At 42.1% G+C, this 27,541-nt stretch overlaps 1 protein-coding gene across 1 annotated transcript in view; it reads right to left on the bottom strand.

The window, feature by feature from the left end:
* Positions 1–27,541, bottom strand: part of LOC121275628 (adenylate cyclase type 1-like) — a 440,566-nt gene that overhangs the window by 393,431 nt on the left and 19,594 nt on the right. Inside the window, exon 4 of the mRNA XM_041183119.1 lies at positions 13,059–13,170. Coding sequence (XP_041039053.1) covers positions 13,059–13,170 — 112 coding nt within the window. The remainder of the gene's footprint in view (positions 1–13,058; positions 13,171–27,541) is intronic.

The raw sequence follows: 27,541 nt of genomic DNA, 5'->3' as shown, positions 1-27,541 counted from the left end.
GTTTATAGCCTCGCTAACAGTTGTTACATAGTAGGATAGAGTCTCTTTCTCTCTCCATTCAGCTACCATGCCCTAAGAGGACATGGGCAACAATGGACACATTGGTCCATGGTTATGCTTGGCAAGGTACTGCAGTGGTTTGCTGTTGCCTTCTGCAGCTGGAATCTCTCTGGCTCTTACTGCCTGCCATTGATGTATGTTGGAGTGGTTTATAAGTTGACCCTAAAGTGGGATAGAGTATAAACCCAAAAATAATGGGAGCCTGTAAATAGGTAATGCATTAATTGTGGGTGATTTTAGTTTTCATTTGCTATCAAATTGGCAAAGCTCATATTGAAGACATGTTCATAGAGTGCATGAGGGGCAGTTTCTAAGGAAATATGTTGTGGAATCAAACAGGGATGCTGGCATCAGGCATGCTCAGCAGCGTGAGCGGACAATATGACGAGAAGTCCATAAATCGGTCTTGCAATGTCGTGAAACCAGTTTGTGATTGTCCGCTCAGCCCCAGCTAGATGTTTCCCACCATCAGACGTTGGAAACCTCATTGTAATACATACGCATATCGTTATAAGGCCAGCCCGCTGGAATCGTCCTCCCCTGCTGGATCGCCTGCCCGCATCGGCACACCGGTGCAAACTTGCCTTGACAAGTAGGACGTGCAGAAGTCAGGACTTACCCACCAGGCCCTTGCTCACGTCATGGACATCTGAGGAGCAGAAGCTGCTGGAGCCCAATAGCAACGGTACACTGAAGGAACGCCCATGGCATGCTGGGTGGATTCTCATGGACATGGCTCCACTACGAAGTTGGAAAGTCTCCACTGAGGGTCTGCTCACAACAGATGATGGTCGAGGGGGTGGAGAGGAAAGTCCAGCTGTGTTTGGGAGAGGTGTACTGGGGGGGGGGGGCGGAGGGAGGCTTAGGGTCGACTAGGAGAGGAAGAGGTGTCGGGGGTGGGGAGGTTGTGAGGGGGACAACAAAGGTGTTGGGGGATAAGGTTGGAGGAAGGACAAAGGTTTTAGTGGGGGAAATTGGGAGGAAGAGAGAGAGGGAGTACAGGGGAAGAGGAGGTAACGGAGGAGAAAACAACAACTGGGGGGGTAGATGTAAGGGGGAACGGAAGGTGTAAGAGGTGTTTGGGGGGTGGAAAGAGTGCAGAGAGGGGAGGGAGTCCAGGAAGAGGAAGGACTGCAGAGAAGGCAGGGAATCTGGGGGGAAGAAGCAGTGCAGAGAGGAGAGGGAGGAATTGTGGAGGAAGAATAAAGGGTGTCTAAAGGTGTCAAGAAGGGGGAAGGACAAAACGGGGGAGGACTAAGATTGGAGGTGGCGGGGGCGGAGTTAATAGAGGGGAAAGGGTTCCAAGGGGGGAAGGGGTCCAGAAGGAGTGATGTCCATGTGAATGTGCAAGGGAGGGCTTTGATGAATCCATGACTGCCTCCTGGGGTGCAAATTGTGTGTGGGCATGGGAGGAGGGAATGGTGAAAATGTCCGAGGGCAAGAGTGAGGCAATTGGATGGGAGGGTGAGGGTTTGATGGTAGAGGTAGAAGGGAATGTGAGGGTGGTTGGTAGGGACTCAGAGGCAGACACGGGCCTTGGTGGTGGGAAGGAGGTGATCAGGGAGTTTAATGTGTATGGGGATCGAATTTTCAGGCGGGAGGTAAACGTGCATGTTCACCTGGACATCCTCGGTAGAATAGCTCCAAAGAAGCATCACACGGACTCGAAACGTTAACTCTGTTTCTCTCTCCACAGATACTGCCAGACCTGCTGAGTTTTTCCTGCATTTTCTGTTTTTATTCCCGATGGAACAGGGTTGTGACTGATAAGTCATGGAGGGAAGGTAGAAGGTGATGCCAGGGGGGGCAACAGTGATGGGGAAAAGGAAATGGGTGACTGGGGAAGGGAAAAGGATGGGAAAGCAAAAGAAGAACTGAATCAAGACCACGCTGTCTAAATCAAAAGTGAAACGAGAGTTGTCTTGGGTGAGATCAGGTGCTGCATGGGACGGTGATTAGTGGGTGAGCAGAGATGCTGGTCAGCTCAGATGGACAACTAAAAGCAAACCCCAGCAGGCAGCACTGAAAATGCACAGGACACTGAGGAGAGTGTGATAGGTGAAGGATCCGCATACATGGGGGAGTGCTTGCATGAGGCTCCAAAAGGCCCTGCCACACACACACTTCTCCCTCCAAAAACACTTGCTGGCCCGCTGCTCCCTCTGCGGTGACAGAGGTCGAGGTTGAGGCTCACAGGGAAAGGGGACTCGGAGGGAGAGGACAGCCCCTGAGATGCCTGAGTGGATGACCCAGAGGCGTCCAGTTGCCATTCCTCCCCCATTCGGGTGCCCGGGGGGCCCGGCCTGACTCTTTGAAGGGGAGGAGCACTGGAGGTATGTCGAGGTGCCCTGTTTCCCTCTCACATTGCCACTGCAGGAACTCACATATGGCTCCTATGATGAAATACAGGTCTGCACACATCTCGGTGATCTGCTGGACCAGGGTCTCCATGGCACCTGCCATCCTTCCCATGGAGAGGTCCATATGCCCACATGTGGACACCACTTCATCAGAGAGCAGGCAGAAGCATACCTCCGACTTGCTAGCCATTCGGTTGAGGGCTTCCAACAGCTCTGCGCGATGTTCTCACGCCTACTGCTGACTCTCCAGGATGAGTTGGAAGGCCAAATTCAGAGATTCATCACCTGACTCAGATCTCACCGGTGCCTCTTCCCCAGCAGTCCTCCTAGTGCCAGGGAGCTTGGCTGAACCTGCCTCCTTCTGCTGCAGAAACATGTCCATCTGGTGGCCAGCAGGTTATGAACTCGAGCCTGCTCTAGATGTAGGTCCCACCGAGGTGTGTGTCTCTGCGCTAGTGCAGGGTGTGGGTAAGCTCTGTGATGTGTCTTCTAGGCTGCTTATTTCCAGCTCTTCAATGGAGGAAGTATCCTCTTGGCTGGAGGTGAGGACCTGGATTGAGTTGAGGGACTGGCTGGCTGCGGGTGTCAGTCGTTAGGCAGAGCTCCCTGTGAACCAAAGTAGAGATAATTACTGCATGGCAGCAGAGTCAGAAGGAGAGAGAGCACTCACAGTTGTATTGAGAGAGGGATAATGTGGTGCAGGATCCTCTCAAGGGTGTTCGCCGCTAACCTCACTGTTACCGCAAGGATGGTCCATGTCCTCAAAAGTCAACTCGATGGCACACTCCTCAAAGTGAGCATGGGGCCTAACTTTATGACCTACACTCCATCCCTGGACTGGGGCCTCTCCCTGCTGATGTGAGCTAGCTTCTCCTGCATGGAAACAGATGGAGAAAAAGTGCGCATGACACATGGCACTGCATGGAGCATTTGTGTGGTGAGCTGAGACATGGATAGGATGAGGACGAGAACTCCAGAGGATATGAGTCTCATGGAGGTGTGAGAGTGTGTGTGAGAATTAGTGGTGTTGTCCCTTGAAGTTTGAGATCCCTGTGGATGTGTAAATGGTTTGTTAGTGTGTGAGTCGAGAGTGATGAGAAGTGTAACTTACCCTGGCGGAACGGATGAGATCATTCACTGAGTGGTTGTCCTCTTTTGCAAGGCACTGGCGCTCACCACGTTGCCACCATCTCCCATGCTAGATTGGTGATGCCGCTGCCCCTCTTGCAGCCAGAGCAGGGGTAGAGGACATCACAGCAGGCCTCCACTGTGTCGAAAAGGCACTCAGGGGCGCATTACTAAACTGGGGGGGCTGCAGTCATTTTTGCCTTTCGGGGCCATCCCGTCTTCCATGCGGCAGTCCTGGGCTGAAAGCACTGAGGGGTTTTTTTTTAATTGTTGGCTAGGCCGGCATTTATTGCCTATCATTAACTGCCCTTGTTCAGAAAGCATTTATTTAAGAGTCACATTTTTTAAGGATTTTGAGTCACGTGTTTACCAGACCAGCTAAGGACAGCAGATTTTCTTCCCGAAAGAGGATTACTGAACCAGATAGGTTTTTATGACAATTGGCAATGGTTTTGTGGCCAACATCAGACTTTTGATTCCAGATTTTTATTGAATTCAAATTTCACCTTCATGTTGGGATTGGAACCCAGGTCCCCAGGGCATGGCCCTAGGTCTCTGGAATACTAGTCCACTGACAATACCACTATGCCAATGCCTCCCCCCCAACTTTAAATGTGGCGCCGGTTGTGATGAAACAGCAAGGTGATGGCGTGGTGGGCGAATGAGACCCTATCTACCATTTAAATAGCACGTTTCCCAGGAATGCATAATTAATGCAGAGGATTTGGGACAATACGTGAGAAGCGCAATTGAGGCCAGCGAGTAAAACGTTGTTTTCCCTGCCCGCTACCGCACTTAGTGCAAATCTGGGATGATTCTGCCCCAGGGAACAGGCTATTTTAGACCTGGTAATGTGTATTGAGTCACGATTAATTAGTGATCTCATGGTAAAGGATCCTTAAGGGAAGAGTGATCATAACATAATAGAAGTTCACATTCAGTTTGAGAGTAGAAATTTACGTCTAAAACTAGTGTCTTAGGCTTAAATAAAGGCAATTACAAATATATGACTAAAGTAGACTATGGAAATAGGTTAAAAGGTAAGCCAGTAGGTGTAGCAACAGCATATAAGGAGATATGGCATAACTCTCCACCATTCATCAGAAACTGACTAGACTAGCCATATAAATACAATGGCTACAAAAGCAGGTCAGAAGCTAGGAATCCCACGACGTGTAATTCATTTCAAAACTCTACAAAGCCTCTCCACCATCTACAAGGCACAAGTCAGGAGTGTGATGGAACACTCCCCACTTGCCTGGGTGAGTGCAGCTCTAAGAGTAAAGAAGCTTGACACCATCCAGGACAAAGCAGCCCACTTGATTGACATCCATTCCACAAACATTCACTCCCTTCACCACCGATGAACAGTAGCAGCAGCATGTACCATTTACAAAGATGCACTGCAAGAATTCACCAAGGCTCTTTAGACAGCACCTTCCAGACCCACGATTGTTACCACCTAGGGAATCAGATACATGGAACACCGCCACCTGGAGGTTCCCCTCCAAGCCACTCGCCATCCCCACTTGGAACTATATCACTGTTCCTTCACTGTCACTGGGTCAAAATCCTGGAACTCTCTCCCTAATAACACTGTAAGTGTATCTACACCACAGGTACTGCATGGTTCAAAAAGTCAGCTCACCGACAGCTGTTCAGGGCAATCAGGGATGGGCAATAAATGCTGGCCTAGCCAGCAACACCTACATCCCATTAATAAATTTAGAAAAACCCCATGAGAAGGATGCTCCATCTGTGGCTTACTAAGGCAGTTAAGGATGGTATAGAAATGAAAGAAAAGGGATACAATACTGGTGAAGATAAGAGGTAGGCCAGAAGATTATGAAAGTTTTAGAAATTTGCAAAAGATAACTAAACAAAAAGAGGGAGAAATTAGAATATGAGAGTCAACTAAATAGAATATAAAAACATACAGCGAAAGTTTCTACATGCATGTAAAAAGGAAGGGAGCAGATAAAGTTAATGTTGGCTCCTTAGATGACAACACTGGCAATTTAATAATGGGAAACAAGGAAATAGCAGAAATTTTGAGCAAGTATTTTGTATTTGCCTTCATGGTAGAAGACACAAAATGTATTCCATGAACAGTAGAATATCAAGGGACAAAATGGAGGGAGGAACCTAAAATAATCACAATCACTAGAGAAAAACTGCTAGGAAAACTAATGGGACTATAAAGGCTGACAAGTCCCCTGGGCCTTATGACCTTAAAAAGTAGCTGCAGAGAAAGTGGATGCATTGGTTGTAATCTTCCAAAATTCCCCACATTCTGGAAAGATCCAAGCTGATTGGAAAAGCACAAACATAACGAGCCTATTCAAGAATGGAGGGAAACAGAAAGCAGGAAACTAAGGCCAGTCAGTCTAACAACTGTCATTTGGGAAAATGCTGGAATCCACTATTAAGGAAGTAATATTAAGAAAATCATAATACAATCAAGCAGAGTCAACATGGTTTTGTGGAAGGGAAATCTTGTTTAGCAAATTTATTAGAGTTTTTTGGGAATGAAAAAAACAGGGTGGGTAAAGTAGTGTATCTGGATTTCCAAATGGCAAACGATAAGGTGCCAGATAAAAGGTTACTACACAAGATGGTGTTTGGGGTAATATATTAGCATTGACAGAGCATTGGCTAACTAACAAGAAACAGAGAATTGAGATAAATGGGTCATTTTCAGGTTGACAAACTGTAACTAGTCAGGTTACACAGCAGAGTTCAAAATATCGGGGGGGGGGGGGTAGCAGGTGAATTTGTCCTCAAAAGTCCCAACAGAGCCCATGAAAACTCAAAGACAGGGGAAAACAATGAGAAAAAAGTTTCCCCAGACATATTGCTTTAAGTTATGGCTCTCCCTAGTACAAACGGGGCTGAACACTTGAATGCACGAGCATCACTGTGGGTGGAAAAATAATGCAGAATTTGATTGAGGAGCAGCAAGGGTCAGCACAGACGGGGTTGGGTTCTTGGCTGACCTATCACCTTTTGGCAGAGACAGAGCTGGGATGGGTTTACAGGATGTCATTTTGAAGGAAAGTAAGAAATGGAGAAAATTTGCTGAAGTGCCAGTTAAGGGGAAGGTTGGGGATTTGGGTCTGGTGTCATTCATTATCTGATGGTTAGCTTGGTACTGCAGCATTAATCCTCTTGCTGCACAGTTGAACCCTTGAAGGTCCGTATCCTGACGTATTCTTCAACACGCATTTAAACAGAAGTATTGAGGATAAAGAAACTTGAAACTAGCAGAACAAAACCAATGAGTGCCAGAGAGTGCTAATTGCTTGTAACTAAAAGGGCTGCAGATGTGAGACTCATTCACAAGAACACAAGAAAGAGGAGCAGGAATAGACCAATGGCCTGTCAAGCCTGCTCCGCATTCAGTACACTCATGGCTGATCTATGGTTTTAACTCCATTTTCCCACTAATTCTCCATTTCTCTTAATCCTCTGCAAGACCAAAGATCTGTCTATCCCAGACTTAAATGTATTCAACTATGGAGCATTCACAACCACCTGGGTATAGAATTCCAAAGATTCGCAACTCTTGTATTCTTGTACTCCAGTCCTCTAGCAATAAAGACCAATATGCCATTTGCTTTCCTAATTGCTTCCTTGCCAACTTTCAGCATTCCTTGTACAAGCACATCCAAATCTCTTTGAACCATCAATTCCCAATAAATTACCTTGTAGAGTTTTCATTTTGTAAATTGAGTATGAGAGATTTTTTTATAACAAAATTAACACAAACATCTCATTTATAAAATGAATTTATATACCAGGACCTAGCTCACAGATTCCAAGTTAAAACGGGTTGAATAATCTTTCCAACACACACCAATAATTGGAGGTAAAAACAGGGAAGATTCCTGGTCAGCCATGTGGTGTAAAAATCATTGGAACCTCTACCATCATTACCCATAGCTCTAAACTACAACATGTACGTAAAAATGCATGTTGTCAAAGCAACTCAAGCTCCGAGTGAACTGTAACACACCACTACCATTTGTATAAAGATGGGAATCAAAGATACAGAAGGTAATGTTACCACATGAATGCATCACCTAATAAAAAAAATTAGTGAGAATGAAAAAGAAGCCCCTAAAAAGCAAAAAGTAGCCCCCAAGAAAGTCTCAAAAATAAATATTTTGGCCACTGTGCCATAGGGATCAATGCTGGAAACTCAACTATGTACATTCTATATTAATGACTTGGATAAAGAGACAGAGTGTATTGTCGCCAAATTTGCTAATGACACAAAAATAGATGGAGAAGTTGTGAGGAGGACATAAAGAGTCTTCAAAGGGGAGTACGTTAAGTGAATGGGCAAAAATTTGACAGATGGAGTGTAATGTGGGAAAATGTGAGGTCATCCACTTTGGTAGGAAGAATTGAAAAGCAGAATATTATTTAAATGGAGAGACACTACAGAATAAAAACAAAAAAACTGCGGATGCTGGAAATCCAAAACAATAACAAAAACAGAATTACCTGGAAAAACTCAGCAGGTCTGGCAGCATCGGCGGAGAAGAAAAGAGTTGACGTTTCGAGTCCTCATGACCCTTCGACAGAACTTGAGTTCGAGTCCAAGAAAGAGTTGAAATATAAGCTGGTCTCACACACCTTAAACCAGCTTATATTTCAACTCTTTCTTGGACTCGAACTCAAGTTCTGTCGAAGGGTCATGAGGACTCGAAACGTCAACTCTTTCCTTCTCCGCCGATGCTGCCAGACCTGCTGAGTTTTTCCAGACACTACAGAATACTGTGGTACAAAGAGACCTGGGTGCCCTTGTACATAAATCACAATAAGTTAGCATACAGGTAAAGCCCTGCAATTTGTTTTCTCTTCAAATAATTACCTACTTAACTTTTGAAGGCCTAGAATCTGCCCCCAGTAAACTCTCAGGCAGTGCATACCAGACCTTAACCACTCGCTGCATAAAAACATTTTCCTCATGCTGTTGTTGCTTCTTTTGCCAATCACCTTAAAATGTGTCCTCTGGTTCTCGATCCTTGCACCAATGGAAACATTTTCTCCATATCTCCTCTAACCAGACCCCTCATCATTTTGAACATCTTTGGTAAATTGCCCCTTAATCTTCTCTTCTCCAAGGAGAGCAGCCCCAGTTTCTCCAATCTATCCATGTAACTGAAGTTCCTCATCCCTGGAACTATTCTTGTGAATCTTATCGACACCCTCTCTAATGCCATCACATCCTTCCCAAAGTTGCTGCCCAGAACTGGACAAATACTTCAGCTGAGGCCAAACTAATGTTTTACTGGTTTGTCATAACCTCCTTGCTCTTGTATACTTTGAACATATTTATAAATCCTAGGATCCCTTTACTAACACTGTCATTTTGCCCTGACACCTTCAATGATTTGTACACATCTACTCCCTCTTCTCCTGCACCCCTTTTAGAATTGTATTTTTTGTTTTATATTGCTTTTCCTTGTTCTTTCTATTAAAATAAATCACAACACTTCTCTGCATTAAATTTCATCTCTATCTGCTCCATCTGCTGCACAGGGTAGATGCTTAGAGAATGTTTCCTCTCATTGGGGAATCTAGAATTGGTAGACACAATTTCAAAATAAGGCGTCTCCCATTTAAGGAGGTCAGGAGAATTATTTTTCTTTCGGGGGTGTTAATCTATGGAACTCTGTACCCCAGGCAGCTGTGGAGGTTGTTCATGCAATATATTCCAGGCTGAGTTCAACAGATTTTTGATACTTAAGGGAGTAAAGAGTAATAGGAAGCTGGCAGAAAAGTAGAGTTGAGGCCATGATCAGATCAGCCATGATATTATTGAATGGCAGAACAGGCTTGAGGGGCCAAATCACCTACTCCTGCTCCTACTTTTTACATTCTTATGCACTTTCAATTCTTGGAAACAGTTCTAGGCTCTAAGGAATTCTGGAAGAGAAAAATGAATACATCCACTATCTCTGCAGCTACCTCTTTTAAAACCCAGGATACAGGGGATGAGTTGCCAGTTACTCCCATTAATTTCTCCAGTACCAATTCTTTACTTATTCTGAATTCTTTTAAGTTCCTCATTCTCACTGGACCCTTGGTTATCCATAATTTCAACCCTCTTGATTTTAGTGCCTTCTGCCATAAAATCAAATACTAATTATTTGTTTAAAGTCTTTGCCATTTCTTTATTCTCCATTATATTTTCACATTTCTCTGCCTCTAATGGGCCATGTTTACTTTTACTAATCTCTTCATACTTACATATCAATAGGAATGTTTACAATCTGTTTTTCTCTTGCTGCTACTTTCACATTCTCTTTTCTCTTTCCTTGCCAATTTCTTCATTCTCTTTTTTGCTGAATTCTAAAATCTTCCAATTTTCAAGTTTACTGTTCTTTTTGGCAACATTATAAGCCTCTTCCTTTAATCTAATATTATCTTTATCTCCTCTTGGTCATTTTCGGACCACTTTTTCTGTGGCATTTTTGTGTCTTAAAGGGATGTATATTTGTTGCAAATGATGTATCATTACTTTAAATGCTCATTAATTCCATCTAATGTTTCTTCATCATACGAATTAGGAGCAGAAGTGGGCCACTCAGCCCCTCAAGCCTGCTCCTCTCTTCAATAAGATCATGGCTGATCTGACTGTAACCTCAACTCACATTGCGTCTACCCCCAATAAACTTTCACCCCCTTGCTTATCAAGAATCTATCTACATCTTCTTTAAAAGTTCCAAAGACACTCAACCCTCTGAGAGAAAAAAAAATTCCCCTCATCTCTGTCCTAAACGGTGACCCCTTATTTTTAAACAGTGGTTCCTAGTACTGGATTCTCCTACAAAAAGAAACATCCTCTCCACATCAACCCTTTCAAGACCCCTCAGGATCTTGTATGTTTCAACCATGTTGCCTCTTATTCTCTAAACTCCAGTGAATACAAGCCTAAACTGTCCAACTTTTCCTCATAAGACAACCGGCACAATCCAGGTATTAGTTTAGTAAACCTTCTCTGAACTACTTCCAAAGCATTTACATCCTTCCTTAAATAAGACAATCAATACTGTACACAGTACTCCAGATGTGGTCTCACCACTGCCCTGCATAACTGAAGCACACCTTCCCTATTTTTGTATTCAATTCCCCTCACAAGTGATAATATTCTATTAGCTTTCCTAATTACTTGCTGTACCTGCATACTATCTTTTTGTGATCCATGCACTAGGACACCTAGATCCCTCGGCATTACAGAGCTCTGCAATCTCGCACCATTTAGATAATATGCTTCCTTTTTTTCCTGCCAAAATGGACAATTTCATATTTTCCCACATTATACTCCATTTACCAGGTCTTTGCTCACTCACTTAACATATCTATATCCCCTTGTAGCCTCCTTGTGTCCTCTTCACATCTTGCTATCCTACCTATCTTTGTGTCACCAGCAAATTTAGCAAACATACCTTCGGTCCCTTCATCCGAGTCATTTATATAAATTGTAAAACCTTGAGGCCCCAGCACTGATCCCTGTGGCACACCACTCGTTACATCTTGCTAATCAGAAAAAGACCCATTTATGCCTATCCTCTGGTTCCTGTTAGCTAGCCAATTTTCTATCCATGCCAATATGTTACCCTGTGCACCATGAGCTTGTATTTTTTGCAATAACTTTTGGTGCAGCATCTTATCAAATGCCTGCATATGTTTATATATATCAATTGTTTGTGCATTCATGTTTAAGTTGTGATTTTCGAGCTAATAAATAATGGTTAGTGCAAGACTTGTTGTCTCAGTTTCCCCTTGATGATTTGACCAAAAAGGGCTACTTCACTCACGCAGTAAATTGTGGGTGTCCTATGTGAGGATGGGTGAAAGAAACTCAAATTTGATACAAAGCAATATTGTAAGGAAGTTTGATGAGCCATTTCAGGCTTCATTCATTTCTACACCTAAAACTGGCCAGTAAAACCCTAGACAGTGCCTGAGTGAGAAGTGATATGAGAGTGTTAAGGATTTATCTGGTTCTTTGGCATGGACTTGTTGTGATACCCAAAATCTAATGTTCTTATAACAATTTGTTTTAAAAAGCGTAATGCATACACTTGCTAAACTGCAATAATTCAAAACCTCAATAAAGTATGTTATCAGCCAAAGCTTTCTGTGATGCATACTATAAAACTTCAATATTTACCATGGTTTGCAGGCATTTTAATCCAATCTTTGCATAATCTAACCATTACTTTGACCTGTCCTTTCACTTTTCAACATTGCACCATAGATTTTAGACATCCACTAGATGTGCAGTACTCCATATACAAAAAATGATTTTGATGCTTTATATATATGGTCAATGTTGTGCTTCAATTAACTATCAAAGTGTTATCGGGGTATATGGAACAAAGGCAGGTACATAAAGTTGAGGTACAGATTAGCCATGATGTAACTGAAAGGGTGAGCAGGCTCAAATAACTCCGGTGTCTATCATCTTAAAATGCCTAAGAGCCTGTCATTTCTCAGGATAGTTACTCTGGTTGACCCTTCAAAATCCAATCTTTTCAAGTAGGTATAATTAAAAACATGCTGTTCTGCATTATTGTTAACACTGCTTGTACGATTTCACAAAAGGAAAATGCATTAATTACTGTGATGGCACTGAAATTGGAACACAAAATGTAGCAGGATTTGAGCAAGAAGAAATAAGTTGAACCATTTACACTGCTCCATTCCCGAACAGAGAGAACTCACTGCAGAAAAGTAAAAATTAGATTGAGAAAGAGGCTGTGGTTTTCATGTCACATTCCCTGCTTCTGAGTAGCTGGAAGAAAAGGGCTACAAAGACCTGACATCTTAACAATTGAGGTGGAACCTAAAAATTCATCCCGAGGGTAGGCACATACACAAGGCAATCCACAGCTATCTACAAAGTTAAGTAGCAATGCGAAAAAGCATATTAATTATTTTGCTGCTGCCTCCCCCTCAAGAATTCTCAAGTTTACTTAGTAACATTTGTTGAAATTTTCACATTTCATTTTTGGTGATGAGGCATTGAAATATATTGGAATAAAGATAGCTGCTAGAACAAAATGAAGAAGGTAAACAATGCATTTCGCAACACACACATATTCAAAGCTTTGCTGAATATGATATAACCAATATATATACTAGAGGCTGCATTCGGTCAATTTGCTGTAACTTAGCCAGCATTTATTGATTTACAGTGACGACTGATTACAGATAATCTCAAGTGTTCTTTTTAATCAGATTGACTGTCTCTTAATGCAGGTTGAAGCCCAAGTGATTAATATGCCCAAATGATTAATATGTTATTGGAAGATACCAATAAGCAAGTGCCCTGACAGCCTGCACTTTATTTTTGTTGATCATTAAACAATGTATATCCTTGGTAACTAAGTACAATAAAATCCATAGGGATCTGTTTTTACACTTCACAACCAATCAAGAAAAAATTAAACAACAGTCAATATAAAGAAAAATCATGAAAATAATACTCACCGTGGCTAATTCATCAAACTTGCCGAAGAGTTCATTTAAAAGCTTGACAAGTTCCTGTGCGGTGCACTGTGAAGCCAAACTGGTAAAACCCACAATATCGGCAAACAAGATGCTGGGCGGAGGGGTGGGGGAGGGGGTGGAAACAGAGAAAGAAATCACATGTAAGTCCTGTTTTTCCAAATAGCTGCAAGTAAAATTGACGCATAACAGTGAAGATGTTATGTGGTGCCAAATGGACTGTTCAAAGCCAACTCCAGATACAGATTTCAATCAAATAGATCTTTTGCAATATGGAGATGAGACCAGGGGGCTAATTATTGTCTTGTCAACCAGTTTATCAATGTTATAGAATTGAGAAAGTGGACAGACACCCACAATACCTGGGTGCCATCCCTTTTGTCCATCACAGATTTTTCTGGTGAGCCAGTTGGAGGAAGCTTCATCAGCCTGCATCTTCCACTGATCCGTAACTTGGTTCACGTCAATCCAAATTATAACCAGATAAATGGACAGTCAGGATTGTTGGATACTGAGATTTATACAGAATCTTACAGTGGTGGTAAGAAGATTCAATCAATGCTTTTAGACCATTACTGGTTCCTTTTAAAATTTTGTGGATTTTTTTTGCTGGCATATAGTTTCTCAATAAAACCAATTCTTTTTTACTTTATTTTTCCCCCAGCACCATAATTGGGAATCCCTTTTCTGAGCACTCTTCGTATGATTCCATTATGGTCTCATTGGTACCCGTTCTTAAACATTTCAAACTGATTTACCTAAGTAGATGGAAATCAGGTCCCATTTTTAATTTGGTGCGGTTATATACTCAATGATAGTACTTATATGCATAAAAAGTCTAAAACAATGAGACACAAACTGCATATTGTATTTAACTGAACTGGTATCTTCAAGGAGCACAGACTGTCAAAGGTATTTTTGCTTGTGAACACATAATTTAAGGAGTACTCAGAAAACTTAATTAACCAGATTGGTAAAATGTTAAATTAAAAAATTCTCTTATTTTTCTGCAGGTTACATACTTTCATTTTAGAGCCAGGAATAATGTTGTGCCCATTGCTGACATCCGGGATGAAACAATGGCACAGCCATTTCTTCATCAGTGAAAATATTTGCTGTTTTTACACTTATGATAATGAAACTTGCATCTGAAAATCACTCCTCAAACCTGTGAATGGAGTCTTTACAATTAGAAAAAGACATGTCCATATCTTTCTCACCTCCAAATATAATGTTTTGCTTTTCAACTTAAATTTACACTTTAACCTTGAAACATGCATTCAATGCCCAACTAAATTAGGCAAGTTGTTGAATCACATTGGTATCACTATTAATATATGTGGCAACCCTAACACTCCATTTAAGCATTGCCTGGAGTGGTTCAGGAGCCCCACTCTAACATGACAGTTTGGACATATAAACTGCAACCTTTACAATGCGATTGTTGATTTCAGCATCAAGTGACAGAATGCTGGTGACTGTGCAGTCTAGATATGTGAAGCTATCAACAACCTCCAGCAGCACAATGTCAATGCTGATACACTGCAGTATCGCAATATCCCGGAACATAGCATTTATCTTCCTGATACAGATGTTCAAACCAAACTCTTTACAGAGGTAAGAGAGTCTGTCCATTTGCCACTGTAGGAGTTCCTTGTTCCAGAATGCTAGTGTGGCTTTGTCAGTGTAGAACAAATCTCTGATAAGGACTTGCCGCATCTTTGACTTAGATCTCAGATGAGCAAGGCTAAGCAACTTTCCATCAGTTAGTTCGGTTGAAGGGTCATGAGGACTCGAAACGTCAAGTCTTTTCTTCTCCGCCAATGCTGCCAGACCTGCTGAGTTTTTCGAGGTAATTCTGTTCTTGTTTTACACATATAAGTAGATGAATTGAAGGCATGTGACAGCAGCGGAGAGAATAATATGCAAAAGAGTGCCAGTGTCAGAATGGAACCCTGTTTGATCTCAAAGGGTCCAGATGTTATCCCATAACATCTGATCTTACCCATCATGTGGTCATGGGAAGGAGAGATCACATTGAGCAGCTTCAGCAAGCAGCCAATCTTATGGCACTAGCTGCCATAAAGCAGGTAAGGTAAAAGGTCCCAGGGACTTTGAAGTGCCAGAGAGAAGGTAAGAGTGGTGGGTAAAATGGAGGGAGTGGGGTAGGATGGATCGGAGGGGGTAGGGTAGTCAGTTGGGGTATGGGGGCAGTCAGGGGGTTGGGAGGTAGTTGGAGGTGGGGGTATTTGAGAAGAATGTCGGGTTAGTTGGGGGTGGTTGGGTAGTCAGGGGGGAGTCAAGGGAATGGGCAGCAGTTGGGGGTAGTGAGGAAGGTTGGGGGAAGTAGTCGGGGGGGTCCACTGGGGGCCTCGGGAGTTGGGGGGAAGTCAGTACTTATGTTACCCTGGAGGTTGAAGTGGTTTTAATTCTTCCAAGTGTTCCTGGGTAACAATCTGCTAAGAGAGTCAGAACCATGTGAAATTTCCAATCTGAGTATCAGCTGCTTTTCAGTGCAGGTAATTGCTATGCAGTCCTTGAATGCAGACTTCTGGGGGATCCCCCCCAGGGTACCTCTGGGTACTGCCCTACACCATCCCTGGAGATCGGAAGTTATAGGCCAACGTTTCTCTTTGTTCACGACATTTCACTTGCAGCTGCCCAACTGAAGATTTTTAGACCTTCTCCTTCTGAAAGCACACTGGGATTTAGAGTAGATGTGTTCAGCCAGCATCTGCTGTCTGACTAGGGCAACATAGATAAATATTTTTCCCACATTGCTCAGGAGGGAAATGTCTCAATAGTTGTTCTAATCACTACAGTCACCCTTGTTGTTTTACAGGGTCACAATTCTGCATCAGCATGTCCTGGGGCATTGTCACCTCCCTACAGCAGAGCCAGAGAAGCTTGTGCAGATGCTGCAGAAGTGCCAGTTTCTGTGCTTGATGAGTTCCGGCAGGATAACATCAGCACCTGGAGCTTCTCCTATGGAAAGTGATTCCATAGCTTTGCTAAGCTCCTCCACTATGGGTTCAATATCCAACTTTGCCATGACAGGCATGCTTTCTATCATGTCTACAGCTTCCTTGGTTTCTCCCTGAAGTACAGCTCAAGGTGATGTTCCACCCATCTATCTAACTGTTTACTTCAGTTGGTGATGAACTCCCCTCCCTGTGTTTACAATACATATATAGTGGTCTCCTTTGTCCACAGCATTTCTCTTGCAGCTGCTGGACTGAGAAGATCATTTACTTTGTTGATGGACCGGTTGACTTTTTGATCCCTTCATACCCTCCCCTAGCATTCCGTGTTTTGAAGGACATCTGGATACTCTGTCAGAGTTGTAACCAGTAGTCTTGGACCACCTTGCAGTCTGTTGGACTTTACTTTAAGTAGCTCTTAGTGCATTTCGAGTTTCTCGCTCAGATCTTTCTTGTAATTAGTGAGAACAGGCTGCTTGGCCTCAATGACAGGTTCCATCACAGTAATGTTAGCCTTTCCCCAGTCAGCAGTTTCTACCCTTGTTTCCCATATGTTGAGAGGGTGTTATGGAAGATGGTACCTCAAAGTATGTTCCATTTCGCTTCTGCACACTGTGTAGGAATGCTGGGGAGCAACTGTGCAATCGAGCTGAGGAACAGTTGGTTTTTATCTGGGTAGGCAGTATTGCTGATATTAATATGAGGATGGCATTTTTGCTTTGAATAAAATATATTCAAAGGTTGCCCTGTAATCTTTTGCACACTAAGGAATGAACTGTATCACAGTCAGTGCTATGACAGCTGCGTTGAGAGTGCAGTTCAGAGAGTCATGTGTGCTGATGATCAGATCCAGCTGGTGTCAATGCCCTGATCTTTGATGTCTCCAGAACACCTTGTGACAAGGTTTGTTCTGAAAGAAGATGTTAGTTGCACAAAGCTCATGCTTTCATCCTGACATTCTCATTGATTGGGGGGTGGGGGTAGGGGGTGGGGGATGGTAGGTGATGGCGTGAGTGGCATGCAAAAGTTACAACCTACTGTAAGTCTTGCCAGTGTCATTCCAGTCAAACAGTGTGGGGTAGATCAGTACATGTGCAAAATAGGAAAAGAATGGATTGTTGAAATCATTTCCCTTCTGACATACAAGCTCTCAGACTATCCTTTACCACTCTGTTGAATTGTTCAACACCATTCAACTGCGGGTTGTACTGCGATGTCAGATGGTGATGAATTCCATAGCTTGCTATGAACTCTGGTGAGCTGATTAGAAACAAACAGCCAAGAATTGTCTGGAGTGATAAGTTCCAGCAAACTCCATTGTGTAAACAGTTTGTCTAGAATGTCAATGACCGAAGTGGTAGTTATGGAATTTGTTGTAGTGGTTTCCAGCCATTGGCTATGTGGAGCATGAACAACAAAAAGAGAAACATTCATTCCTAGGGGCTGCTTGCACTTCTCCAAAAGTATCTGCTTGGAGTTGTCACCATGGTTTTGTTGGCCATGGGGCTGGTTGTAGAGGTATGGGACACCATTTAACAGATTTTTCACTGAGTGTACAAGTTCCTAACAAATTCTTCCATACAGCGATCCAATGCTGGCCACCAGACTGTTTCAGGGATTATTGTTTCATATTAGCAACACACAGATATCCCTCATGGGCAAGATGCAACACACGGTGCTGTAGCATTTTTGGGATAAGTGCTCGAGTTTCGCATGCAATCATCAAACAATGCAAGTTCATTGCATACTCCTGTAGGATGGGACAAATTCTTCCTCTATTTCACAAGGACACTTGGTTGTAAGTACTGCCTTACTTCTGCAGTATGCTTTCTGTCACTGATTCTGCCTTCAATGCTCTCATGTAACAAGATTTGCAGTCGAATGTAAAATCACCACAATCATATAGGGCATAATTTTATGCCTGTAGGATTTTATGGTCCTGCCAAAGTCAGTGGACTTTTGAATGGCTTGTCGCATTTTACATTCCTGCTCCTGTCAAAATGGGGCCATCAAATTCCACCCAAGTCCTCAATCTCGTAAGTCACTTCACTATGGCTAACGCTGTCTGTAGTAATTGTATGGTTCAACATGTCATCTACTTGGTTGTGTGAACTTGCAAGATAATCAACCTCAAAGTTATACTAATAAAGACTCTCAGTAGTCTTTATCCATCTGTCGATGCCTTAAGGTTGATTATAAGATCCTTACATGGCAATGTAGTCAGCGCTTGCTAATCATTGTGGAGAGTGAACTCTCTATAGATGCCAATGTTCACAAATGTAGATGTAGGCTGACACTTCCCACCCTCCAGTGGAGTACTTGTGTTCATTTTCCAACAATAGGCATGATGCATAAGCGATTGGTCATTCACTTCTTTCAGTGTACTGTGAGAATACAGCTCCAATTGCAGTTCCTGGTGGAAATGGCATAACATATATTTCCATGTGTGGGCTGAAATGTGCAAGGACTGGAGGAGATGTTATCAATATTTTTAATTTATAAAACTCTATTTTCTGACAGATTGCCCATTCCCATTTGCACAGTAGCTTCGAAGAGACTCCTTGGTCTCTGTGTACTTAGGAACGAATTTATGATAGAAGTCAACAGTGCCAAGGAATGATACCAACTCTTTCAGATCAGACATGCTTGGAAGCTCATAAATGTCTGACATTGTGTGTAGGCTTTACACCAGCTGCTGTCACTCTGTGCTCTAGGAAGTCAATCTTGGGTGCTGCAAATGTGCAATTGCCTTTGTTGAGCATGAAATTGAGTTTTACAAGTCAAGTGAGCATTGCTGATAATTGCAGATTGTGTTCTGCTTTGTCTCTTCTATGAACAATGATGTCATCAATTAGGTTCAGCATCCCCTGAAAGTCTGATAAGACTGAAGGAACAATCTTCTGGAATGTACTAGGTGCTGAATTTAGTCCATTGGTCATTCTGCGGTACTGAAACACAACTTTGTGAGTAACAGAAGCTTTGCTCTTCTGAGGTATCTGAAGATGTCACATGTTGAGCTTTGTGAAGACTTTGGAGCTAGGAAATGATGTTGACCATTATTGGATTGTAGGAAGTGGATATTTGTCTGGAATGATTGCCTGTTGTTCACCTTAAGGTCAGCTTCTGATCTCCAGATGGTTGTAATCAGGAGGTACCCCAGAAGGTGTGCTGGGGCACCCCTCCCGAATGTCCCCACACAACTGCACGGGAGCGGCCTGGGAAGTTCAAACTTCTGATGGGCAATTACCCTGCACTGGGAACCATCCGATACTTCATTTTAATCAAAGGCTTCAGATGGTTTTGACTGTCTTACTAGAAGAGTTACCCAGGAAAAGTTAGAAGAATTAAAACCACTTCTAACTCCTGGGTAACAAGAGTACTGACATCCACCACCACCACCCCACCCCCAACTACCCCTCACTACCCTCCTGACTATCCCACCACCCCCTTGTCTACGTCCTGCCCCGACTCCTGACTCAACCACCCTCTCCAAGCCAACTACCCTCCCGAACATGGTCCAACTACCCTTCTGAAGCCTCCATCGACCATCGGTCTCCCCCGCCATCAGCCATCACCTCCCCCAAACTGACCATCCAACATCATCCCCCTAAAACCCTGGAACCACTCTGGCCATCTGACAACCGACCCTGCAAACAGCAACAGTCTCAAATTTTGTGAAACTGGCAGAATTAACACGCTAACGTGAGGAACATGACAGCGCCTCTTAATCTCCCCAAATCTGGTAATAAGGAAGGATAGCATTGTGTATAGCCTGTGTCATCGATCAGGCTAAAGTGTGCTCCAGTGGGGTCTTCCAAGTTGAAGCCAAGCTCATCCATCAGGTTTACCATAAGGCATCTGTCTTTTGCTCCTTAGAACATGGACATGTCTAAGGTGATGTTATTGTCGCGTACTGGAGCTGTGATTGGTCCCAAAGCTGAATAATTGAGTTATTATAAGTTTGAGTGAGAGAAAGATGCAAAAAATACTGACGGTAGAGTTTGTCACTTAGTCTAGCTATTTTCACGCCAACATCGATGAGAAGCGACACGGAAATGCCCATAATCTCGACTGAGCAATCCTTGAAGCAATTTAGAGCTTTACCATCCATGATATCATGCCCGACCTCACTCTCATGAAGAGGCTCCCCCACATGTCAAACCGATGAAGTCCTCTTCTTCGATGACCTGCATAGCTGTGCAAAGCAGTGCCACTTTAAACATGAGTTCCACTTTTTCCCATGAGCTGGACATGACATTGTGAAAGGATGCACACCTCCACAGTTTAGGCAATCTTGAATATATCTGACCATAGTGGGGCATGTGTTGATGAGGTTGCTGAAGTCTCTTTGTCCATAGCTCTTTCACATGAGCTGGTTGGGCAAGTTGCATTTGCGACCCTGAGTCTGAGGGTGCATTTCTGTGTAACATCTATTAATCTAATATAGCAGATTTGATTTCAACTGCTAGGGCTATGGTTCTTTTCAAGATTCATCTTCGATGAGTGGAAATTCCTAAATTTATTGAATTGAAGTCTTTTCAATTAATTGGTCATGAATTAGTTTCTTGGTTCATGAATCAAATTTGCATGTAGAAGCTAATTGCCACAACACAGATGGAATGTATATCATTCAATCACCACTCTTTTCTTTGGCCTGAAGTATCTTTCAAGAGCACTTACTGCAATATCAAATGCAGATGTGTCTCCTGTGTGCTGCTCGAATATTCACTCACCTTCTGCTCTGAGACAATGTACGAGTATTATCTTCTTGCAGATTACTGCTACATCCACACTGTCCATCCCAGTAGTAAGCAAGTAGATCTTGAACCCCGTCCATCAATCCCATGGTATAGGTGGATCTCCCAAAGAAAGGAAAGGTGTAGAAGTCCATAAATTTTAACTTTTTTCCATCATCCTCATTGCCACTTGGTGAATTTTTTATATCTCATAACTATGCAAAGATGATACAAGTTTTATTTAGAGCTTTAAAATGTTTATCATTCAGCTCTAGTTTCCAGTTCCTCTACAGCTTGTTTACTTGTCTCTGCGCCCACACTCAGCTTTACCAATCAAGCACAGTGAGCATCAAGAGTAAGCAGACATACATAATCAAGCACCAAACAATTGAATCATTGAACACTCCAAGTTCCTCACATATTTCCTCCAAATTCCTGCCCTGGCAGATGGATGTGTAATGTTCTTCTTTCAGTGATCCACTCTATGCTAGCTTGGTTTCTTGTAGGGAAGCTATGTCAATGCTCAGCCTATCCAATTCCATTTCTATCAGAGCTGTTTTGCACACATGATCTACCAGCTGCAAGTCATCTCTCAATCCCATGCACATGGTCCTGACATTCCAGCTTGTCAACTGAAGAGTTGGCATCTTCTTTCCTTTCATTTGTTTTGTTTGTTTGTCTGTTGCGATGGATTCAGTCCATCTATTGATCAGGGACTTTAAGCTCCAAGCACCCATTGAAACAGATGTACCTAAGTGGGTCAGCACCTGATTGGTCAGGGGCTATCCGGCTTGAAGTGGGCGGTGGTGGTTGATTAGTGGAACATTGTGGTCCCTCCCACAGTTGGGCACAGCCTGTAGCACCCATTTTCTAAGCCAATCAAGTTGGGCTTATCACTGTAACTGCCGTCTCTCATGTTGTGTTAACACTCCACAAGAAAACTGGAGTGTCATCTCCAGGGTGCAAGATTGGGAAAAGTTTTACAGACTCTGGGCTGCCAAAACATCCTCCCCAGTTGAGTCCAAATGGATACAAAACACTACTGCTTGGATTGGCTTGTTTGCAGGAGTTCCCAGATAGATGACATGTTTAGAAATCAGCCTTCCTTTGGGTTCCACTCCAGATTTTTTGACAGGATTTACCCCCTTAGCCTTTCACTCCCCCGAAGTATCCACAAGACAGTGGAGCTGTTCTCCATAGCTGGGAGTTTGGTTCATGAATGCCACTGTTTCACATGTTCATACAACTGGTGTCAAAAGAATTCTACTCCACAGAATTTGATTTTTGAAGTTCTAATTCCAGCCATTGGTTTTCTTCAGATCACATATGGAAATGTGTAACTCACTCAGTATTGTCATTTTTCTTGTGTAAATATGCATTTCTCATTTGGAAGGTGACCCCACCTTCACAATGCTACTTCCTCCACTGAGGGAAATGATTTATGATGGTAAAATTCTCACGATAGTAAATTTAAAAACGTGAGAGAAATCTTACTTTCCCTTAGAAAAATGACTAGATTTAAAACATGTGTCAAATTTGTCAGCTTCAGTAACATATTTGAAATAAACTTAAATTGTTTGTGATATAGAATAGCTTTACAATAGAAAAAAACACAAATGTATCCTTTGATCATTTACTTATAAGTATTCAATCTTGTTCTGGACATATAAAAAAGGAAGCAAATCCACATTCACTGCAAATCTATTCCAGTGGTTAATCGTCTCTGCAAAGTTTTCAACTCCTGAACATCAGCAAGCCTACCCATGACTTTGTTCACAGTATTGATAGAGATTGTGATGAGAAACAAATGCAACACGGTTCCCCCAGGAACTCTGCCAGTAACCAGAACCAACACGCAGCTTCTGCAATTAATATGCATCCTCTGCTTGTGTGAATGCAACCCAATTAATTAACAAACTGTGTGAAGGGAGACTTAATTCTATAAATTCTTTGCAACTTCTTGGACCTGATGTTTATCATGTTGTGACTAACTTAGACAGATGTATCTCATTTGCACAGCTATAATTTACTATATTTACAGAAATGGTTCTAATGACGATGCACTGCCGCTATGGAGAAAGCGGATGTCTTAATCACACTGTAATGGAAAGAGATGTCACTTCCAAATATTAAATTCACATACTTAATATATGTACTCGTTGGTTTTTTGCCTAAACATGAGCACTCCCTCAGATAGGAATATGGAAGTTTTACTTCAATTACAGTGCCAATAAGTAACCTGTGCAATATTCACTTGAATTCAGGGCAGGTACATTATTCTGGTAGGTTAGCCTCTAGTCTTTATAAATTTAGCAATGGGGTTATGAGGAAATCAGATGAGGAAAGGTGTGAGCAAGTTTATGATATTCAACAATTTGACATTGAGAGAGTCTGTCCACTTCAGGTGTGGTACCAGGGACCGGTACCAAATCATGGTCAACCATAGCACAAACTAGTTTCTCTGCAGGAGAATCAGGTGACAAAAAGGGAATATGCTTGTTAAACTGAAACTAAAATATTGTCCAGCTCTGTTTATTAAAGGCTCAGATTTTGCAGTTCAAAAGACAATGAAACTGGCAGCTTTTGCCATCACTGCAAATTCAAAAATGACAACAATTTCTGGAATCCACACATGTCACTAAATGCAGAAATCTAGCAACTGCTGAGAGTTATTCCCTGCTCCTCCAATAGGTGTGGAATGTCAAATTTCTCCATTATGATCAAAAATCTATTGGTTTTCAATGTAATTAAAGTTACTTTTATTAAATTTTACGATATTTCAACTTCTACCCTAGTCCCACTTGGATACCCCAATTCTTATTTCACTTCCTGTAAAATTATTTTAAAAAGTGAAGGCTGATCAATGCATTTTGCTTCCTGTTTTGCTCTCTGTGAGAAATTTTCAATGTGATTGGCTGCTTAACCTGCTTGTTGACATATCTGTTGCTGGATACTAGAGATCCCTGTCATTGATGTCAGCATCAAATTAACATGGGAAAGGTGAAATTCATGCCACACAGATTACCACATTTTGTGGGAAACTTTCTTTGATGTCAGAGGTGAGCACCATAAGTTCACCGCTGACAACAAAGTCTGAGTCATTAAGTTTACCTTAAACCAAAATATTTCTTGGTCTGGTTTCAATAGAGTTATGGAAATCTACTGAAGGTTTCTCACTAGCTACTTGAAAGAATCATTGAGTGATTAGCACTTGTCTAGAAATCAATGAACAGGACAATGACTTTTTGATTGTGGGACAGGTTGAAACTGCAAAATCGTATCTCTTGTCATTAGCATCTGAAACCCTGCACAAAGAGGACAGAGGACCACCCTATTCTCATCCTTGAGTCTTATTACTATAAGTCTGCTGATCTAAGGATGCCACAATCAATCATTCTGGTACAGCTTGCCTGTCGGGGCCTAACCAATTTTGTCTAGTGGTAAGCCCACGAGATATGGGGAGATGATGGCATAGTGGTAATGTCACAAGACCAGTAATCCAGAGGCCCAAGCTAATGACCTGGGAACATAGGGCTGAATTTTGATGTCAGCGAGCAGGGAGCGGGGCCCGCTCGCTGACGTATAAAATGACGTGGGATGATATTGGGCGGAACCCCCGACGTCATCCTGCCCCAATTAAATTTTCAGGAAGGCGGGAGCACAGCCAAATCAGCTGTGCACCTGCCAACCTGTCAATGGCCAACTGAGGCCATTGACAGGATCATTGAAACAATTAAAGTACCTGCCCGTTCAACCTTAAGGTTGGTGGGCAGGCCAGGAGCCCCGGTGGGCAATAGAAAAAACATGAAACCTCATCCACCAGAGGGATAAGGTTTCATGTAGGGATTTAAAAAGTTTAATAAACTTATGCAAATTATGAATATGTCCCATCTCATGTGACATTGTCACATGTGGGGGTCATATTAAAAATAGAAAAAAAAATTCTTAACATTTTTAAAAGTGGAAGCGATCTCCCTGAGACTGCACTTAGCCTTTCGTACGCATGCGCGAAAAAGCGCAATCTCACTTTTGGAGAATCCCCCCCGCCCACACAGGAAGCGCATTGCGCTTCCCGCCAGATGTCACACTGGGCGGGCCAATTAATGCCCACCCACGTAAAATGGCGGCGGGGCCCACTTCTCCGGCGGGGATTGGCTCCCTGCCCGCCAGAGATTGGGTCGGACCCGCCCACCCGGCAGGCAGAAAATTCTGCCCATAGGTTCAAATCCCACCATTGCAGCTAATGGAATTTAAATCCAGTTCATAAAATCTCGGATTGAAAACTAATTTTCATAATGGTAACCATGCAACTTATCATTCATTGTTGTAAAAACCCATCTACTTCACTAATGTTCTTTAGGGAAGGGAATCTGCCATCCTTACCTGGTCTGGCCTACAGGTGGCTCCTGACCCGCAACAATGTGGTTGACTCTTAACTGCCCTCTGAAATGGCTGAGCAAGCTACTGGGTTTGAGGGAAGTTAGGGATGGGCAACAAAAGCTTGCCTTGCCAGTGATGCCCACATCCCATGAAAGAATAATTTTTTAAAGAGGTGGAAATGGGGAAGCAAATGGAAAGGGGATCTGGAAGGGACTGTTGGTCTGACCTACATGTATCTCCAGACCCACAGCAATGTGTTTGACTCTTAGCTGCCCTCTGAAATGGTCTGGAAAGTCACTCAACTGTATCAAAACTGTAACGAGAAATTGTAAACCACATGAACTTCAGTAGTTCAAGTGGCGGCTCACCACCACCTGCTCAACAGGCAATAAATACTGGCCTTGTCAGCAACACCCAAATCCTGTGTATGAATAAAGATCTTCACTCTGACTAGTGTAAACAAATTTAAGTATCTGAGTTAGAAATATTGAAGTGAGGTCTGCCTTCATTTCAGGAGTCTGCCACACGTCCCTAAAAAGAGTCTGACCAAGTTAACAGTTGCGCAAATGTCGCTAAACTGAAAATGGACTCAACAACATTGAACTTAGAGACTGCAATATATTGATTCAGGTTACAGATCCAATTCATTGATTGTACTTCCAGGTTTACATTTTTGCGCATCTAAAGCTACCCTGTACTGATGCAAAGCCAAGAGTGCAATTGACCTGTAAAATTTTAAATGAAAAACTGCACAGACCTTTAACAATAATTATGCAATATTACACCCATCAATGCTCACTAAAATTAACATTAAAGCAAGGAGGATAAGACAAATAAGCTAATGTTATTCACTCACCTACATCAGAGAGTAAAGGTTTACTAACAAAGAGAGGCTTGGTTACAATATTTTATTCATTCAGTTGATGTGAAAACGAAATCACAGTTGCTTCCATTTGTTTAATTGGAATTGACTTCAAAACTAATTTGATGCAACAGCTATATTAACAAGGGCATTAGCAGCAGGAAATGCTGTGTGACACTTCAAGGAGAGTTTTAATATTCCCTAGCAAACACCCACGCTGGTTGCACATCTGGACAAATCTGTGAAATACAGGGCTGAGCAGCCCAATCTCTATATACATTTCTAACCAATTTACCACAACTTTGAAATACAGCAAGAACATCTGAACACTCAGGTGAGATGATTAGCATCTGATATTTTTTTCAGCTTTGTTTCATTCGAGATTAATTATCAAATGGCTTTTTACATGTGAATAACATGTTGCAAAATTTAATATTTTCAGTGCCTTGTGCCTTTTAAAGAAAATGCACCAAATTGAGTTCTAAATTAGGAAACATCCAAATCACCTCTTTAGAAATGTGCAATTTATTTTAATAATGGAGTAAGGTTTCTGCTTTGGTCACAATATGTGATCCAGGCACTAGCAACAGCTAAAATTGTGTTAGTTTTGGAAAGAATATTTTTTGCCCTAAGCTTCTGCTCAAACTCATTTACATATTTCCAAACATAATACCTGCTACAAACAATCGATAGGGTATTAGGAGATTTTATTTTATATGCAAGCTTTCAAAATATTCCTTGATATATTTATGAGTGGTGACTTGGTGCAGATTGATTAATACAGCTGAAAATTAGTATATCAGAAAAAATAATTTTTAGTTAGTGTTTAGTCCACTACCTCTGAGTAACCCAATTTTGAATAACTGAAGCAATTCTAAAAAGAACCATACAGAGTCATTTGCCAGTTAAGTTGGTGTATAGTAGTCAGTTGCTTAGTAAATTAAAAAATGTATATTCAAACATTTTTAGAAGATGCCTATAATTGTTCTTGCACCCAAAAAGAGTCACCTTAATTTTTAAAGCCTCCTCAAAAGCCTGCAACATGCAATTAGTGGAAACTTGAAATGGTGATTCATTCGCTCTAGTAGCATGGCCATTTTTGTAGCTGGACTGGCTTCTGGTGTAATTTTTTTTTAATTATTGCAAAAGATCATGGAAGCTCACTCTACATTAGTTGTAATTTGTGTTTGTAAACCTTGAATTGTTACACTTGGTCAATTTCAGGCGAATTATGCTGAACATAACAGCGCAACCTGGCGGAAGTTCTAACCCAAGTTTAACCTGAATTTCACAGTGATATGGAAATAATTGGGGCTGTTTTTGAAGAATGATTCTGTCATTGACACTAACATATTTATTGTGTATATATGAAATTTGAAACATTCAGAGTGGGTTTATTAAATACGTCAACCACAGTTATCAGACTCCCACTCGCCACTGAATATTTATAAACTTCTCATTAATTCCAGTCTGTGAAGAAATTACATGTATCAATGTGTTAATCAT

The sequence above is a fragment of the Carcharodon carcharias genome, chromosome 3 (genome assembly GCF_017639515.1).
Source record: "Carcharodon carcharias isolate sCarCar2 chromosome 3, sCarCar2.pri, whole genome shotgun sequence".
NCBI classification, from domain to species: domain Eukaryota; kingdom Metazoa; phylum Chordata; class Chondrichthyes; order Lamniformes; family Lamnidae; genus Carcharodon; species Carcharodon carcharias.
Note: the sequence above shows the minus strand (reverse complement) of the source record. Positions and strands in the feature narration are given on the sequence as shown.